The sequence below is a fragment of the Rhinoraja longicauda genome, chromosome 32, assembly GCF_053455715.1.
Source record: "Rhinoraja longicauda isolate Sanriku21f chromosome 32, sRhiLon1.1, whole genome shotgun sequence".
In the NCBI taxonomy this organism is placed as follows: Eukaryota; Metazoa; Chordata; class Chondrichthyes; order Rajiformes; family Arhynchobatidae; genus Rhinoraja; species Rhinoraja longicauda.
The window spans coordinates 22,124,924-22,145,298 of record NC_135984.1 but is presented as its reverse complement, the minus strand read 5'-3'; the positions used below and the strand labels follow the sequence as shown (position 1 = coordinate 22,145,298).

Genomic DNA, 20,375 nt, shown 5'->3' with positions numbered 1-20,375 from the left:
AAATATAAATTGCTACACAGCCAATTAACTAGTTTAGTTTACCAAGGCACAGAAAAGCTTTTAGTTTTAGTTTAGTTTAGAGATACAGCGCGTAAACAGGCCCTTCGGCCCACCGAGACCGCACCGACCAGTGATCCCCGCTTACTAACCACTATTTATTGGTGCACTCCCCTAATCCACTATTTACAGGTGCACTCCCCTAATTCCATCATTTAGAGGTGTACTCCCCTAATCCACCATTTACAGGTGCACTCCCCTAATTCCATCATTTAGAGGTGCACTCCTCTAATCCACCATTTACAGGTGCACTCCCCTAATTCCATCATTTAGAGGTGCACTCCCCTAATCCACCATTTATTGGTGCACTCCCCTAATTCCATCTAATGTCCTCCCTCGAGTTCCCCCATTTCCAGATGTCTTCCCTCCTGTCCTTTCATTCATTGAGATTTTAGCAATCTTGATCAGCAGTGCAATTGAGATAATCGCAGATATCAGACCAGCACATAAATTACAACAACAGAAAATGCTTAACCATTATAAACCTGATAATGAGGGTCTGCTAGGCTGGGAAAGTTCAACTTTGCAGTTTTTACTGTTTAGGTGAAAGTAAACAATGCCAGCTGACAAAGTATCATCAAGGCAATAAAACCTGTGATTAATCGCAGTACATTTTGAACTTAGATCAGTGTACACGGATGTTTATTTGTATTGATTTTCATGTTGCGTCTTTCGTAAGTAAAACATGCGTCTTTCAACGAGCAGATCTAAAGTCCTGCCATCTGAGTCTCATCAATATTGCAATATGGATTTTTTTCTAATAATAAAGGTCATTTACTGCACCTTTCTGCTGAACAGATAGTAATTTAGCAGCTCTGACTCACACCAGAACAGTTAATTTCTCTTTGTTTTGTCACAAAACAAGGAGGGATGAGAAGAAGTTTAATCTGCTGAAAGAGAGAGGAAGGAGAACTGTTGCAAGAAATGGTGGATTAGGAGATCATTCCCGGAAATCCTAGTTAGGTCTGAACTGGGAGGCCTGAGACCTATCCATGTTCTCCAGGAATGTTGCCCCACCCGCCGAGTTAGATTTTTAATTTTTTTTCATTTAAAAATGTTTTTTAGAGATACAGCGCGGAAACAGGCCCTTCGGCCCATCGGGTCCGCGCCGCCCAGCGATCCCCGCACATTAACACTATCCTACACACACTAGGGACAATTTTTTTTTAACATTTGCCCAGCCAATTAACCTACATACCTGTAAGTCTTTGGAGTGTGGGAGGAAACCGAAGATCTCGGAGAAAACCCATGCAGGTCACGGGGAGAACGTACAAACTCCGTACAGACAACGCCCGTAGTCAGGATCGAACCTGAGTCTCCGGCGCTGCATTCGCTGTAAGGCAGCAACTCTACCACTGAGTATGTCTTTTTTTAATCTGCTGAAATTTGGTGCAGCATTTATGATTCCTTATGAATTCTGTGGAGTGAGAGGGATGGAGTTTCATCATGTAGAATTCCGCATCATGGAATTGTGCAGAAAGACACACGCAGACAAAGAATGGGGACACAACAAAGTGCACATGCTGGAATCTTGACCAAAACACAAAGTGCTGGAGGAACTCAGCGGGTCAGGCAGCAACTGGGGAGGGAATGGACTGGTGATGTTTCAGGTCGGGACTCTTCTTCAGATTCAGTGCAAGATGGACAGAACCTCCCCAGATGTGCTTTGCTACAGATGTGCTTTGCTACAGACATAAGAATATAGTGAATGAATAAAATAGTGAATGGATAAAAATGGTAAAGAAGGAAAATTGAAAGGCAGACAACATCCTCAGCAAATCAGTGGTGCAAATGGAAATCCATGAGAACTATCAGTTGATAGCCATTCCAGAGAAGTAAATTGAACAATGTGGAAAAGACTAAAGATCCTGGACCCAAAAAGAGAATGGATTACTATTGATAATAAAAGAAGGGATAAAGTTAGGGGAGACAAAGGGCAGGTATAATCACTTTGGGCAGAGCTCAGAAATATCGTGGGGAAGAAAAATATCGGGAGGTCTCTGTGGATCCCCTACCAGGGGTTTACTATAAACCAGGAAATGGATGTTCATGTAACAATGGTAATGAAACAATCACGAGAGTTTTAATCCACACTAGACCAAGCGGACCTGTTGGGCCCATTCCTCGTGGAGGGGGGGGGGGGGGGGGGGGGCAGGGAAGGGGCGAGGGTGCCACTCACCTCAGCGGGCCCATTCCTCGTAGGGTTTCCATTGTAACCTGGGGAAATGGCGTTTTTTCTTTAAAATTAATTGCTTTTTAAAAAATATAAAATGAATCTCAATGAAATAAAGATCCTATGTGAAATAAAGAGGCCGAGAGGGATCCGAGGTCTTTTCCAAAAATGGGCGGCCGGGCGGAGAGTGTCTCCCGGGGCCGTGGGTGGGCGAGGGGGGACACAGAAGCGTATCGGGCATCGAGCAGGAGGTCGGAGCCAATCATTCGACCCGACGTAGGGATGCGGGCCAATCGGGCGCCGAGCGAATGAAAGTATGTGGTTGTGGCATGTGTACAAGAGAATGTTTTGAGAGCATTATGATAAGGAACCAATTAGGGAATGAACTATTTTAGATCTAGTATATTGCCAGGATAAAAGATTGGTTAGTAATCTTGCAGTTAAGGGGTCAGAGGGAAGAGCGGTCATAAATGGGATAGAATTTTATAAAATGATTGAAAGTAATTTAGTTTAATATGTCTAAACAAAGCAAACTGATAGGTATGATCCATGATTTAGCAATGGTAGATTGAGAACCTGTTTTTTCAAAAATGACAGTGAACAATCAAAGGCTTGACTTTAATGTTGACCCTGTCAAGGGCAGAAACCCAGTAAAGTGATCCAACTGCACTTGCCAAGAGAAGTTAAAAATAGTATTGATTCCTCTACTCTGGGTAAAATGCTCCCTTGCGTTTACCACATCTCCCCCCCCCCCCCCCCCCATTAGCGAGTTATACACTCCCTAAAATCAGTCTGAAGATGGGTCCCAACCCGAGATGTCACCTACCCATGTTCTCCAGGGATGCTGCCCAACCCGCTGAGTTATTCTATCACTTTGTGCCTTTTTTCCCCCTCGTGGCGGCACAGTGGCATAGCAGTAGAGCTGCTGCCTTACAGTGCCAGAGACCCGGGTTCAATCCTGACCACGGGTGTTGGAGTTTGTCTGCTCTCCCTGTGACCACGTGGGTTTTCTCCGGGTGCTCTGGTTTCCTCCCACGCTCCAAACACGTACAGGTTTGTAGGTTAATTGGCTTCAGTAAAAATTGTCGGTTTTCCCTGGTGCGTAGGATGGTGTCAGTTGAGGAGGTGATCACGTCATTTTAATTATGACTTTATTTATACGATGCAATTAAAAGGATCAAAGTCACTGCACAGAAATGTAATCAAACAACCATTTGATGCTTCAGTGAGGACCCGGTGGGCCAAAGAGCCTGTTTCCGCGCTGTATCTCCGAAGTCTAAAGTAGTAGTAATAATTGCCTCAGTTTTAAATCACTCATCCTTGTTTCAAGACCCTTCTCTCCCTCATCTCTGTGATGTCCTGCAGCCCAGTGTCAATCTGAAAAAAAACCAGGACTTCTCTAATTCTGATATTTTGCTCATCCGTGAAAATAACTGGAGTGCCTTCAGTGTCAAGGTCCAACCTCACAGTCTCTCCCATACATCCATCTCCCACATTTCCCCTCTCATTCAAGCCCCATCTTTACACTAATTTTGACTTGGCATCAAATGCTTGTTTGATTACATTCCTGTGCAATGGCTTTGATCCTTTTAATTGCATCGTATAAATGAAGTCATAATTAAAATATTAGAAAATACAGTTTGTTTGGTGTGGTGGGAGTTTTACTCATTAGAATTCTACACAGTGGGAGGCAATAAGAAGGAGTTTATTTATCTGTGTCTAAAGCTAGTAACATTTACAGACCTTAACTGAGATAAATAAGCAGGACTTTAAGTGTTGCCTGACATGCGTATCTGTCTCGTTCCTTTATGCAGTTTTTTTTAGGGGGGAATTAATATATTGTTTTTATTCACCATCATTCAATGTGTTAATTCCTCTCTCCCAAGCCCAATCAGGCAAAAATCTCTTCGTACAAAAACCCCATCATGTTTTGGTGTTGCAGTTCGCCTTGTGAGGTAAATTAGCAGGAAATCTGCATATACAGATTGATAATTGTGAGTCTGGTGTCTCGATTGTAATTTATTAGTTTCTATTATTGCGGGTTACCATGACAACGGCTCGCAGCCAGGCGACGAGAGAGATGTTAGATATGCGATGATGAAGCTCCTAGCCCCAACAAATTGAGATGCACATTTTTATCAGCAATTTTCTGAAATAATAAGTAGGAATTTAATGAGATGTAAATCTGTCCTATGGCTGCTCGAGCTTGTTTTTTTTTCCCTCTAGTTTTTTTTTCCGCCTTTTTTTTTGCAGCGATCTAATTAGAATGAGTTGTACAGGGAAGTAATGGGGATTAAGTTAATCAGTAAGATATAAGGATAAAGTCAAAAACGCCCTGAGTGTGTATAAAAGAAGCGGGGGAGGGGTGGAATTAAGCCGGGGAAAGTTTACCTCACAGATAAATGTCAGCCAGGAAAAGCCTTGTTGGATGTCAATGGGTTTTGCATTGCAATGCTACTGGATCCTCAGATACAAGCATATGAGAACTGACAGTAAAGAAAAGACCCAGTGGCCCATCCACTCTGTTGTGCATTTTGTTTCATTCACAAACACTCCTGGCGCCAGCCTGAATCTGAACAACCTCTTGAAAATGGCACCGAACTTGATTCAAAATCCTCTCAGTCCAAAACATCAGCAGCTTGAGGTCAAGTCCAAGAATCAAGCGTCACTCCTGATTATTTTTTTAATTAATCCACAGTATCCTGTTGTGTAGGAAAATAACTGCAGATGCTGGTACAAATCGAAGGTATCACAAAATGCTGGAGTAACTCAGCAGGTCAGGCACCATCTTGGGAGAGAAGGAATGGGTGATGTTTTGGGCCGAGACCCTTCTTCAGACTGATGCTACTGATGCATCATCAGTCTGAAGAAGGGTCTCAACCCGAAACGTCACCCATTCCTTCTCGCCAAGATGCTGCCCGACCTGCTGAGTTACTCCAGCATTTTGTGACACAGTATCCTGTTTATTACTACATCTCCATGTATGTCATAGAGTCACAAAGCACGGAAACAGGCCCTTCGGCCCAACTCGTCCATGCCGACCAAGGGACCCCTTCAAAGTAGTCCAATTGCCCTGTGTGGCTAATCCCTCTAAACCTTTCCTATCCATGTTCTTGTACAAGTGTCTTTTAAATGCTGTTATAGTACCTGACAACTACAGTGCCCTCCATAATGTTTGGGACAAAGACCCATCATTTATTTATTTGCCTCAGTACTCCACAATTTGAGATTTGTAATAGAAAAAATCATATGTGGTTAAAGTGCACATTGTCAGATTTTAATAAAGTTCATTTTTTTACATTTTGGTTTCACCATGTAGAAATTACAACAGCGTTTATACATAGTCCCCTCATTTCAGGGCACCATAATGTTTGGGACACATGGCTTCACAGGTGTTTGTAATTGCTCAGGTGTATTTAAATGCCTCCTTAATGCAGGTATAAGAGAGCTCTCAGCACCTAGTCTTTCCTCCAGGCTTTACACCACAGTATTTGGCTTTACCAACATATCTCTCTGTATGTCTTCAACTATATCCTATTTTATCGACCTGTTGTCTACTAGTCTGGCCATTTCTACCCATGGGAATGCTTCATTGGACTTCCTGCTCCCTCTGTCACAGCTGGTGAGTGGTAGGTGCATTAATTTACACACAACATGCATGGGCCCAGTGTACATGATCCTCTCTCCCCACTCCACATCAAAAGGGTTTTGAACCCTCAGCTGAGGATCAGACAGGTGAGGCAGAAGCACATCATCTTGCAGTCTCAGTTACCTCACAGGCAGGCAAGCAACCTGCTCTACTTTGGACCGTATCATGTGAAGAAGGGTCTCGACCCATTCCTTCTCACCAGCATTTTGTATCTATCTTCGGTTTAAACCAGCATCTGCTGTTCCTTCCTACACATCACACTTCCAGTCGTGCACTTTCCCTGCAGGACTTATTTTACAGGGCTGAGCTCAGCAAAATAATTTTTGCAGCTCCCCACAGGCCAGCACTGCCTTCATTTCGCTCGTAGATCCCTGCACTGAGTTCGGCAAACTCAGCAATGAGCGGAAAATGTGTGTTGTTGCAGCTTGCACTGAACAAAACCTGAACAATGCAATGTCAAAAATTAAAAGTTTATTTTAGAAATGCTGATCGATAGAATTTTGCTGATTTTGCACAGCTGGTCTTGGAACGGTCACGAGATGGTTTCACGTGCACCCACAAAGGCAGGCAGTTCCTCAGTATAGCCTCTCATCAGAAGGGAGGTGACACCTTTGTCAGTGCTGTACTAAGCATTGTATGAAAGTAGACGATACTGGCTTTACCTTGCACCAAACATTATTCCCTTATCATATACCTACACACTGTAAATGGCTCGATTGTAATCATGCATTGGCTTTCTGAATGGTTAGCACGCAACAAAAGCTTTTCACTGTACACACGACAAAAAACTAAACTGAACTAAACTAAAGAGGACATCAAAAGCCCATGCTTCTGATACTATCTCTCCTTTGTAGTTGGGGAAGGTTTAGATCCATGCAATTTTGGTTACTAAATGTATTGTTGCTTTATTAGAAATATAATGAATTATATTATTTAATTAAAGTCTGACTGTAAAACAAAGGAGGCACAGTGGTGCGGCTGGTCGAGCTGCTGTCTCACGTTGTTTGAGCCAGGTTTGATCTTGACCTTGGGTGCTGTCTGTATGGAGTTTGCACATTCTCTCTGTGACTGTGTTGGTTTCCTCTGGGTGCTCCGGTTTCCTCCCGCATCCCAAAGACGAACAGGTTTGTCGGTTAATTAGCTTCTGGACATTGCCCATAGTGTGTAGACAGTGGATGGGAAAGTGGAATAACGCAGAACTAGTGTGATTGGGTGATCAATGGTCATTGTGGTCTCGGTGGGCCGAAGGGCCTGTTTCCATGCTGTTTCTCCAAACCTAATAAACGCACATTAATATTGTGTGGCGCACAATGTTGTTCACTATCAGTTTTATTAAAGTGAAGACAGACACAAAAAGCTTGAGTAACTCAGCATCTCTGGATAGAAGGAAAGGGTGATATTTCGGGTCAAGACCCTTCTTCAGACTCAACAATTATCTCTCCACAGATTCCCTTCTTCAGATTCAGATTTTCTTAGTAAAGTGGCAACATTTTAAGTCTTTCATTTTACAGGATTTCTTTAATGCTCTGAAACAGACGATGATTTATAGAGATTCCAAGGAACTGCAGATGCTGCTTACCAAAAAAGATACAGAGTGCTGGAGTAACTCAGCGAGTCCAGCAGCATCTCTGGAGAACATGAGCCTGATGAAGGCCCCTGACCCGAAACGTCGCCTATCCACCACCTCCAGAGATGCTGCCTGACCCGCTGAGTTACGTTAGCACTTTGTGTCTTTTTTGATGATTTAGAGGTTTTCTCTTCTACGTGCTACTAAGAGGTCAGTGTTTGGCGCTGCATCATGTCAGCAGATTACGATCATTACACTGTGCTTTCCACCATCTGAGTTTTTTTCTTTCAGTCATTCGTAATGTTGAATGATTGCGAGGCTGAATACTTGACTGGCACTATCAAATAAGCACAGAAAAATTAGAATTTGCAGTATGTCCAATTTCATAACTAGTCCGAGATGTGCTACCAAATTAATTTGAAATTGAGAAATGAATTTTTGATCACCGTGTAATATTTAATCTTCCTGTTGTAATCTCTCTCCCGAGACCACTTGTACTATATCAGCTCAAAGATCCCAACGCCATTAATTGTTTAATAGTAAACTCATGACCTTTGCTGCAGATTTGAAGTTATCATACATATTATGTGCATGACTGAGGATATGAAGTTTGCGATGATTAACTAGTGTCATCTTACTGCTTTCTATATTTATTTGCTCTTGGGATACGAATGAAGGTTCTGAAGCAGCATTTCTGGTAACTGATTGCCCATTGTCCAGTTGCCCAGAGAATAGCAGGGCATGTACACACCACAAATTGAACAGAAATTATAAATCAGCAAGAGGCTTATTCAGCACAATTCAGGTGTCATTTTGTGTTGACGTTTATCCTCAATGCAAGCCTTCCTGATTTTCCCCTTGCAACCCTCAAATGGAATTCTCCCACTCTGTCTGTACAAAATCAGGAAAGGAATAGTTCGGGTAAATACCCAGTCTTTTGCCCAGAGTAAGGGAATTAGGAACCAGAGGATATAGATTTAAGGTGAGGGGTAATTCAAAGGGTGGTGGGTGTGTGGAATGGGTTGTCGGAGGAGGTACTTGAGGCAGGTACTATCACGAAGTTTATGAAATCTTAAACTTGGGCCAAACGCAGGCAGGTGGGACTAGTGTTGATGGGGCATGTTGATCGGCGTGGGCAAATTGGGCTGAAGGGCTTGATTCATTATTTTCTGACTCTATGACTCTAATTTAACATACCTTGATGTTAATAATTTATTTATGCTTTCTTCCTGGAACCCCCTCAAACTCTTGAGGTGGGCTTAAAAATGTAATCTTATCTCGCCACAAAGCCCCTGGACTTTGCCTCCCTTCCTAATTCCTAAGTTATGATCATCAGCCCAGACTGCCATTCTCCAATAGGTCTCCAGTGAGTCCTCCCAAGCATTGAAGCCTCTATTAGTTTACTCCTCCTCCTCCTCCTCTATTTTCATTCCCCTCTCTCATCAGGCAAAACGTAGAGAAGTGTGAAAACTCACACCTCAGTCTGAAGAAGGGTCTCGACCCGAAACGTCACCCATTCCTTCTCTCCAGAGATGCTGCCTGTCCCGCTGAGTTACTCCAGCATTTTGTGTCTACCTTCGATTTAAACCAGCATCTGCAGTTCTTTCCTACACCTCCAGATTCCGGGATAGTTTCTTCCCAGCTGTTATGGCAACTAAGCCATCCTATCAACAACTAGAGAGCAGTCTTGAGTTACTATCGACCTCATTGGAGATCCTCAGACTATCTTTGATCGGACTTTACTGGACTTGCTCTGAGCAATATTCCCTTTATCCTGTATCTGTATACTTTGGATGATTCAATTGTAATCTTGTATTGTCTTTCCACCGACTGGTTAGCACGCAACAAAAGCTTTTCACGGTACATTAGTACATGTGACAATATCAACAGATCAGTCTAATAGTGATCATAATTAGGATTTGCTTAGCTTTACCATCACGTTTACCATGATTTAAATTTACCATGCAACCACAGATGAAACATTCCCCTCCTCAATCCCACTATCATCTCATAGATAGATGCCGACAAGGTGAGGATACGACACGGTGGCGCAGCGGTAGAGTTGCTGCCTCACAGCGCCAGAGACCCGGGTTTATCCTGACTACGGGTGCTGTTTGTACGATTAGTGTTTGTACATTCTCCCCGCGACCACGTGGGTTTTCTCCGGGATACCCGGTTCCCTCCCACACTCCAATTTCGTACAGGTGTGTAGGTTAATTGGCTTCGGTCACCTGTAAAATTGTCACTCGTGTGTGTAGGTTAGTGTACAGGGAGATCGCTGGTCGGCATGGACTCGGTGGGTCAAAGGGCCTGTTTTCGAATAGTATCTCTAAAATTTAAAGGTGAAACCAAAATGAACTGACTAGTCTAATAGTGATCATAGTGGATGTGTACAGTTTCACCATGACATTTCTGCTTTTGTATTCTGCATTTTATTACCTTAAAATTCAGAGGAACAAGGGCCAAATTTAAAACATGTTATTTGAACACTCAGTTCCACTAAAGATAGACACAAAAAGCTGGAATAACTCAGTGGGACAGGCAGCATCTCTGGAGAGAAAGTGATGTTTCGGGTCGAGGCCCTTCTTCTATCTCCAGAAGAAACTAGTTGGAGCACTGGGGATAATTAACTTGTGATGCACTCCAGCCTGCAGGTTCTCATCTTACGATCTGAGATAAAATCAGGACTTAAAGAACAATCTGTGTGCGGCAGAGTGGTGCAGCAGGTAGAGCTGTTGCCACACAGCACCAGAGACCCAGGTTCGATCCTCACCTCAGGTGCTGTCTGTGTGGAGTTTGCACGTTCTCCCTGTGACTGCACGGGGTTCCTCCGGATGATCCGGTTTTCTCCCACATCCCAAAGGCGTGGGAATTTGTCCCCTGTAAAAGAAAATGCCCCTAATACATCGGGAGTGGACGATAAAGTGGGATGACATATAACTAATGTGAATGTATTGGTTGGCATGGACTCGGTGGGCTGAAGGGCCTGTTCCCACGCTGTATCTCTAAACTAAACTAAACTAAATTGACAAATCAATATTTCCTCCACTGATATAAGTGAATCCCATTAAGGTATTTATTCACAAAATGCTGGAGTAACTCAGCAGGTCAGGCAGCATCTCAGGAGAGAAGGAATGGGTCAGAAAGTAAATCCCATGATAATTTATTCACAAATTAACTCCTTCAATAACCTCATTCACCCTAAGAAGTCTGAAAGGCTGACGTGTCATATAATTTCTGGAATCCAGATAACAGTGAATTTAGAAATAGCTGACACGACATTTAGTTCAGCAGCTGGGTATTTTGTCCACTTTAAAAATAATCATCATCAACAATCATAGATCTCTACTGAAGAAATCCCGATATTGATATCATTAATTGGAGCCATAGAGTCAATACAGCAGAGAATAAAATGCCCTTTGGCCCGACTTGTTCACGCAGACCAAAATGCCCAGTATGATATTTTATTTATTTATTTATTTAGAGATACAGCGTGGAAACAGGCCGTTCGGCCCACCGAGTCCATGCCGACCAACGAACATCCATACGCTAGTTCTATCCTACACACTAGGGACAATTTATAGAAGCCCATTAAAACCTACTGATTTGCACGTCTTTGGAATGTGGGGGGAAACTGGAGCATCCGGTGAAAAATCCACGCAGTCACAGGGATTGTGATTGAACACGAGTTATACTGGAATACTGGCGTCAATTCCTGTGCGAAGCGCTCAATGCGAACGTTGCTTGCTATTTTCCTTCGTGCTTTTCTTATCTTTGTTATGTTGTTGCAGAGCTCTCCCTCCTCTCTGACAACAATAACCAACGCTGTCAACTCCCAGGGGATCGTGGTGCCCTCTGCACTACAAGGGAATGCTGCCATGCCAACACAGGTGGTTACAGGTAAGGGCTGTCAATGTGTGTTGAGAATGGCTGGTTACCTTCATATTTGTTCTTCCCCTTCCCCCCCCCCCCAGCTCGTACCCTTCCCCTCTATCCTTGCCCCATCGCCTCCGCTCTCCCTCCATAACAATTGAGAAAATAGCCACCAGAGAACGGAGAAACAAGGAACCGTCTGAAGAAGGGTCCTGACAGGAAACACCACCTATACATCTTATAGAAACGTACAAAATTCTTAAGGGGTTGGACAGGCTAGATGCAGGAAGATTGTTCCCGATGTTGGGGAAGTCCAGAACAAGGGGTCACAGTTTAAGGATAAGGGGGAAGTCTTTTAGGACCGAGATGAGAAAGTTTTTTTTCACACACAGAGTGGTGAATCTGTGGAATTCTCTGCCACAGAAGGTAGTTGAGGCCAGTTCATTGGCTATATTTAAGAGGGAGTTAGATGTGGCCCTTGTGGCTAAAGGGATCAGGGGGTATGGAGAGAAGGCAGATACGGGATACTGAGTTGGATGATCAGCCATGATCATATTGAGTGGCGGTGCAGGCTCGAAGGGCTGAATGGCCTACTCCTGCACCTATTTTCTATGTTTCTCCAGAGATGCCGCCCGACCTGTTGAGTTACTCCAGCACTGTGTCCTTTTCTGTAAACCAGCATCTGCAGTTCCTTGTTTCTACATGTTACCTGTCAGGCTTTGTCCTATCCCTCTGTTCTTCCAGCTTTCTTCCCCCACCCCCCCACGCTACAATCTTTTTTTGCCACCAGAGAATACTTGTTCCTCTTCCCCGAGAAGTAGAGAAGGAGGGTGATACACTTACAGTCAGAAATGTGTAGTGTGGCTTGTTGAATAGTTAACGTGGTCATCTTGGCAGAAGTCTTAAATAAAAACAAAATGCTGGAAATACATCTGTAACTTTTGGACCAACACTCTATTTATCAGCATGATTCAGGCAGCATCTGTGGAGAGACAAACAGAGTAGATGTTTCAGGTTCAAGACCAGGTTCAGAAGTGAGGAAGAAGGTAATTGTGCTACTCGGTGTAAGAATGCTTCAACCATTTACAGTCCAGCTACCGAGAGCTGCTACCTCCAATAAATTGTAATCAATCTTTCTGATCATTGTTGATCAACTTGAAAGCTTAAATTGTCTAAAATGAAATAAAGCTTTACCCGTTAATTTTATATTTTTGTATTGTTTTTTTGGCGTATAAAATTAAACATTTTCTAGACCAATCGTAGAGTTTTACAGCATGGAAACAGGCCCTTCGGCCCAACTTGCTCACGTCGACCAACATGTCCCATCAACACTAATCCCACCTGGCTGAGTTTGGCCCATGTCCCTCTAAACCTGTCGTATCCATATACCTGCCTAAATGTTTCTTAAACGTTGTAATAGTACCTGTAATCCCTTAAGGTCAATAGACAATAGGTGCAGGAGTAGGCCATTCAGCCCTTCGAGCCAGCATCACCATTTCATGGCTGATCATTCTCAATCAGTACCCCGTTCCTGCCTTCACCCCATACCCCCTGACTCGGCTATCCTCCATGTGTTCAGACAGGTGCTTTTCTGGGCTAGGGCCTTTGCTCAGATTTGCTCTCCTTGTGGAAGTTTGTACCAGGAATCCACTCCATGTAAAAGTGGGTACAGTGAGAGAGATGTACAGTTTGGAAACAGGCCATGTCCACATAGGGTTGACAACTTCCTCACTCCCAAATAAGGGACAAAGGGTGACGTCACCGCCCCGCGCCCCACGTGACCTCACCCAGCCAGCGGCCACGTGCTCCCGCTCCACCAATGGCGGCTGCCATTGGTGGAGCGGGAGCACGTGGCCGCTGGCTGGGCGAGGTCACGTGGGGCGCGGGCGGTGATTTCACCCTTTGTCCCTTATTTGGAAGTGAGGAAGTTGGCAACCCTACCGATAGGGGACAGGGGCGGTCCCGTACGGGACAAACTAATTTAGCCCAAAATATGGGATGTCCCGGCTAACACAGGACAGTTGGCGACCCCATGTCCACACCAAACATCAACCACACATTCTTTTATGCTGGCAACCCATGCACAGCTGCAGAGAAGCGGGTTCGATCCTGACCTCAGCTGCTGTCTGTGTGGAGTTCGCCCTGTGACTGCTTCCTCCAGGTGCTCCATTTTCTTCCCACACCCCTAAGTCGTGCGGGTTTGTAGGCTAATTGACCTCTGTAAATTGATCCGATGTGTGAAACTAGTGGATGCAAAAGTGGGATAACTGAACTGGTGAGAATCGGTGGTCAGTGGTCAGTGTGCGCAGTGCTGAAGGGGCTGTTTCTCTGCTGTATCTCTAAACTAAAACTAAAATCCAAATCTATTATGTATTCCCCTTGATCACATCAAGTCCTCCCAGATGCTACCATCCATCTACACACTGGAGATAGACACAACGTGTTGGAGTAACTCAGTGGGTCAGGCAGCATCTCTGGAGAAAAGGAATAGGTGACATTTTGGGTCGAGACCCTTCTTCAGACTGAGAGTCAGGGGAGAGGAAAATTTGTGGTATGAAAAGATACAGAACAGCTGATGGCCACGGAGCCCACAATGGTCCATTGTTGTCTGTGGAAGAGGTGATAACAAAGGGATATGAACAGTGAAATTAGCAGGATGACGATGTTGGGGAGGGGCGGAGAGAGAGGGAATGCAAGGGTTACGTGAAATTATAGAAATCAATATTCATACCCCTGGGTTGTAAGCCACCCAAGCGAAATATGAGGTGCTGTTCTTCCAATTTGTGTGCCAGTGGGGGAGGCCCAGGACAGAAAGGTCAGTACGGGAATGGGAAGGGGAGTTGAAACGTGTGGCAACTGGGAGATCGCTTAGGCACAGGCGGACTGTAGGTGTTTGGTGAACTGTGCTTCGTCTCGCCACTAGGGAACTGGGGCAGCTCACAGCAACAAATTAACCTACTGCCCCAAACATCCTGGGGATGTGGGAGGAAATTGGAGCACCGGTCCCAGGGTGCATGTGCAAATGAAACACAGACTGCACCGGAGGTCAGGACTCAACAGCTCAGAGCTGAACGTCAGCCTTTCACTTGTCGAGGCTTCAGTAGAACGTGGACTTGCGCACCTGAATGTGGAAATCTGAGACGATCAGGGTGAAGGGTGGCACTGTGGGCACTGGCTGGGATTGCCAGAATTATATCAAGGAATCGAACGTACATAATTACATGGATAGGACAGGTTGGGGGAAATATGGACCAAACGCGGGCACGGGGGGGGACTAGCGAAGTTGGGGCATGTTGGCTGGTGCGGGCAAGTTGGGCCGAAGGGCCTGTTTCCACACTGTATCACTCTATCCGAACTCGGAACAGGAGCAGGCCACTCGGCCCCTCAAGCCTACTGCATTAATTGACTGATCCAATGGTATTCTCAATGCTGCACTCCATTTTGCCTGTGATAACCATTCACCTCTTTGCATTCAGGCCCAGCAACAGGTCAGACAGTCTTGGGATATGAGACCAAACTGAGATTGGGATTCTTAGCCTACTTCTATAATGCAAAGGGAAAATTATACATTTTTATTTTAAGGATTTTAATTTTAGTTTACAGACACATCTTGGAGACAGCCCCTTCAGCATCGTGCTCCATGACCATGATTCTCACTAGTCTTTTTATAGTAATACAATATTTTCAATTGCTGTCAAATGTTTTATCTATTTTAATTTATTTTAAAAAGGACTGTCATTTTTGATATTTCAAGACCATAGTCTAATCTTCCATTTGATCTATTTTTGCTTCTCAACCCCATTCTCCTGCCTTCTCCCCCGTAATCTTTTGACGCCCTTACTAAGAAAGAACCTATCAACCTCAGCTTTAAAAATACCCCATGTCTTGGCCTCCACAGCCATTGGTGGCGATGAATTCCACAGATTTCACCACCCTCAGGATGATCTTTAACCTCAGTGCTTCTTTCCTGCTAAAGAAATTCCTCCTCATCTCCATTCAAAATTCTCTATTTAGCATCAGTATTAATATTCTAAAATGTACTTAAATGCTCAAACTTCTAAAATCCTCGTGAGCATGAGAACAGAGAAAGTCTCACCTCCATCTATGCCTTCTGATAAAACCTGTTGGCAACATTCCCCTGCCTGAGATATAGTCACTGCTCTGACCACATCCCAAACTCATCAAGAAGGCTGGCTCTCTCCTGGGGCAAGAGTTGGATTCATGGGAGGTGGTCTTGGAGGGGAGGATGCTCCTCAATCTGCGGAGCATCCTGGCCAATGCAGCTCACCCCCTCCGTGACACACTGGTCAACCTGAGGAGCACCTTCAGCAACAGACTGGTCCCACCAAGATGCAGCACAGAACGCCACAGGAGATCCTTCTTCCCTGTGGCTATCAAACTGTACAACTCCTCCCCCTTCTGTCGTGGGGTGGACTGTGATTGACTCCCCTCCCCCCATCACCCCGCACCTCCCCAATCTTTGCACATCCCCCAAGCCTCTCCACTCGTCACTTTAATTTAATGTTTCATGTATTTTGTGTTTTTATGACTGTTGGCAGATCAATTTCCCTCCTGGGATAAATAAGGTTCTATCTTATCGTATCGTATCGTATCTCCCCATTCAAGATTTCAATGCTAAATCAGCCCTTAGCAAACAGCCTGGGGTGCATAGGCTCCTGGGTGGTGGGTTGTATCCAGCAGAATCCAGCTCTGTATTCGTCACTAATTATGTTTGGATTGTCCTCAAATGCTGGAGGTTTGAAGTTGCACAAAATAACATCGTCTTGAGAGAAGCAAATGAGCAAGTTGCTGGTTCGTTGACATATCGTCATAGATTCTTTTGGCCCTTGTGTCTCCTCTTTTGAACGTTTTTTCTAAACCTATGAAAGTTTTCTCTAAACCTAATTTAGAAATTAATTGTTCTCGGGATAGTGGTTGACATTGTCAGGGAGGTATTTATTAGCCAGCTGTGGTTGACCTCAGGGCAAAGAATCAATCATGCAACCCAAAGCTAGAATTTCATGTCGGCACTTGTTTTACCCAAGGACATTTTCACAATAATTGACAACTTTCTTCACATAATTCATAACTTGCCAGATTTATTTAATACTTTTCGCAACTTGCCACTTTACGAAGTGTACTTTAAAACCTTGGGCTTGCCAATTTTATAACATAACCACAAACCAACTTACATCTTTTTTTTAAGGAAACAAATTTTCGACCATCATGCTTAATTTTTCTTTCCCTGGTACAATTTATCTTACCCTTTACTCTATTGTTAGATACATTCTAGTTCAATACAAGCTAAAAGTACTATGACGCTGCTTAAATGAATGGATCATGATTTGCTTTAATTCTAGTATGTGTTATTGGTTAAAAATAATGAATAATCTCTTACTCAGCCCTCATTTTTCCTTACATTTTAATTTTCTTTATATCTGTAACAATACTTGAAATGTGGAGAAATCAGCAAAGTTTTAGATTACTCGTCTATTGTCAGTTGCCAGGACAGGTTATAGTTTAGAAATGTGTATGCATTAGCAGTGTATCAATGTGTATCAGATTCAATGGCTTTTAGAATCAGATGTCTTGAAACTTTTAATCTAGTTGTGTTAAATCTAAGCCCACAGTTTGACAGTCGGCAAGATGTGAACCATTGCCCTGTGACATTGTAGAATCCAGGAACTGCAGTTGCTGGTTAATACACAAAAGGGCACAAAGTGCTAGAAAAACTCAGAAGGTCAGGCAGCATCTCTGGAGAACATGAAGAACCTGAGGAAGGGTCTTGACCCGAAACATCACCTGTCCATGTTCTCCAGAGCTGGTGCCTGGACTGCTGAGTTACTCCAGCATGCTGTGGCCTGAGAAGACAGAAAAAAGCTCAGGAAAGATAGACACAAAATGCTGGAGTAACTCAGCGGGACAGGCAGCATCTCTGGAGAGAATGAACGGGTGACGTTTTGGGTCGAGACCCTTCTTCGGACTCTCAGACAGAGAACCTGATCTCAGATGGACCAGAAAACTATGTTGTGTGTAGAGAGTAAAAGGGAGAGGTGTGCCATTTCCATTGCAGACCAAGACAACTGAGATAATTGGGACAGCACGGTGGTGCAGCAGTAGAATTGCTGCCTTACAGTGCCAGAGACCCGTGTTCGATCCTGACTACGGGTGCTGTCTGTACGGAGTTTGTACGTTCTCGCCGTGACCTGCGTGAGTTTCCTCCGGGATCTCTGGTTTCCTTCCACACTCTAAAAATGTACAGGTTTGTAGTCTAATTGGCTTGGTAAAATTGTAAATTGTCCCGAGTGTGTGTAGGATAGTGTTGGTGTGCGGGGATCGCTGGTCGGTGCAGACTCGGTGGGCCGAAGGGCCTGTTTCCACTCTGTATCTCTAAACTATAAACTAAACCAAACTAATCTGAACTGCCAACTGAAGAGCCACATTGCCACAAAGCAGTAGAATGGTTTAAGACATTTCTTGTGCTGTAGATGACTACAACTAACAGGGTTCAATGAGTTAACAATTCTACCGAGCTCTCAATTACTGATTACTGTTGCTGAAACCGAAATGCGTCATAAAATTCTCATTTTCGCATAATATTTTGTCTGTATTATTGGATTGATCTTCCTATATTATTTTGTCTATGTTTCCATTATCACTTTGTTTACCCTTGCTGTATCCTTTTTCCCCATTTGACTCTAGATTAATAAAACTGGATAACATGAATACAGATTAGTATGTGACAGAGAGGATTCTAAAAAAGGGGGGGAAAAGATCGTTACGTTTGTGGTATGTTTCTGTGCAGGTGGAACAATTTACCAGCCGGTAACTATGGTAACCGCTCAGGGTCAAGTGGTGACCCAGGCCATTCCGCAGGGCACGATACAGATCCAGAACACACAGGTGAGAGATTGTCATTTTCTTTCAATTCCATGTATTTTCGGCTTTGAGATGAAAGCAGTAAAACCCTCACGTCTGAAGTATTTTGTGATTGAATTATCTCACCATGAGATGCCAAGGGCTTCCTTACATCACGTTGAAAATTGGGCAGGGCGAAATCACGGGTTCAGTTGACTGTCTGACTTGGGCACTCACCTCTCACCAAAGGAGAAGAGGTACAGATCATGAGGGAGTATTGTGAACACCAGGCTCGCGACAAGGTAATGGTTACATCCCCAGTGAAAATATCATTAATGTTGGGTACTGACATAATTCCATGGAGATAATACTACATGTGTGAAAAATGGTTAAGGATGACTGGTGTCAGAACCTGTGGGGCCCTGTGAAGATATATTCATAAACAATACAACACATGAGATCTGTCACAGGAAGGGTCCTGACCCAAACGTCACCTTTCCATGTCGTCCAGAGATGATGCCTGACCCACTGTGTTACTCCATCACTCTATGTTCTAAAACATGAGATCTAATGATCACTTTGCTGTTCGGGAAATCTTGATGTCCACATTGGCTCCCACCCTTTCTTCCAGCCTCAGTAGTTCAGATAATTGCATCTGCAATAGCCACTTAAGCGTCCCGATCCAAAACGTCATCTGTCTGTTTCTTCAACATGCCGCCTGACCAGTCTCCACTATTCTCATGTGTTTTGTTCAGGCTAAATTCGTCATGGAGTCATACTACCCATGCCTGCCAAGATGCCCCATCTACACTAGACCCACCTGCCTGTGTTTGGCCATATCCCTCTAAACCTTTCCTATCCATGTACATGTCCGAATGTCTTTTAAATGATCTGTGCCATAATCACAAGCCCCTTGATCTCCCCACACTCCTCTCCCCACACTCCTCTCCCACCCCCCTCCACCTCCTCTGCCGTTCCTTGCCTTCATGGCTGTCTTCACTGTAGCTTCTATGAGGAGATCCCTTCAAACTCTTCTTCACGTCCAGTTAATCGGCAAGTGCAGGGCAGTCACACACTCTAAATGCAACTCCACATGAGAAACCCATCGGTCCTCTTTAAGAGGAAAAAATGCCATTGTGCTGCTTATTTCACGTTTTTGAATCCTTTTAGGACGTTCGAATGAGCAATAGCTCCCTATACAGCAAACGCTGACACCAAAAGAGGGTGCAATCCAACTCGTAGACACCTAGGTGCATAATCCAGTTATTTGGTTGGATATCCCATTTGGGATAATATCGCAATTTATTGCAATTTGTGAACAGTGACAGAAAACTGACACGGAATGTAATTATTGCAGTACCATCCTGTACACCATTAACTGGATGGATCACACCAATTAAAAGAACGTTAATCACACCAAGGTTATCCTGCATTTATTTTCGGGCCATGAGTTCAGAGGAAGAATGTGCAAGCTAGCTGTCAAATCTGAAGTAAAGTGACGATTTCTCATTGACTTTCACCAAATGATCCTGCATAGACACCTCATTATTTTTTTTGAATAAGTAGAATTCTGACAGAAATCTTTGTAAGTGCAACAATTCATTAGCACTTGCTGCGAGGCGATCACCTCAAGCTTCCGAGACTCTGGAGTAGTTTAAGATACCAAAAAAAATTACTTTATATAATGATGAAGTGCCTTAAAGTTGTCTTAATGATCATGGTGTCAGCAGAAATGTTCTGCATGATCAACTCTTACTGCATTGTTTGTGGAAGGAATTGGGGCCAAGAGGGTGAAGTGATAAATCGTGAACCGGACATGCGTTGAAGGTCCACTAAGTGAGCAGCCCACACTAATACCTCCCACCTTTATCCATACACAAAGCAGGAGCAGGTTAGTCAACCCACGAACACGCTCCCCCACCGCTTCCCCAGAACTAGATCTTTGATCGACCTGCACTTCAATTCCAGTTCACCCCTCTTTGCTCCAGATTGCTTGACAACCAAGTTAGCTAACGTACCTCAGTCACTAAAGTTCCAACCCTTCCTCAGCATCCATCTTTTTTGGTACAGAGATTTCCTGTTTTTCAACCTCCCCCACCTCCCCCCCCCCCCCTCCCCCACTGGATGTGGAGATGAACAGCACATGACACTGGTGTGGAGTGACTTTGAAAAGACCCTCATAATGTTTTAACTCTGCA

The 20,375-nt window shown here is 44.0% G+C and overlaps 1 protein-coding gene across 5 annotated transcripts in view; it reads left to right on the top strand.

Annotated features, from left to right (window-relative positions):
* The window catches only part of pknox2 (pbx/knotted 1 homeobox 2), a 411,407-nt gene that overhangs the window by 345,601 nt on the left and 45,431 nt on the right, over positions 1-20,375 (top strand). For all 5 annotated transcript variants that reach the window (XM_078427015.1, XM_078427017.1, XM_078427016.1 and 2 more), the window contains exons 8-9: positions 11,238-11,346; positions 18,125-18,222. In XM_078427015.1, the coding sequence (XP_078283141.1) occupies positions 11,238-11,346; positions 18,125-18,222 (207 nt within the window). The remainder of the gene's footprint in view (positions 1-11,237; positions 11,347-18,124; positions 18,223-20,375) is intronic.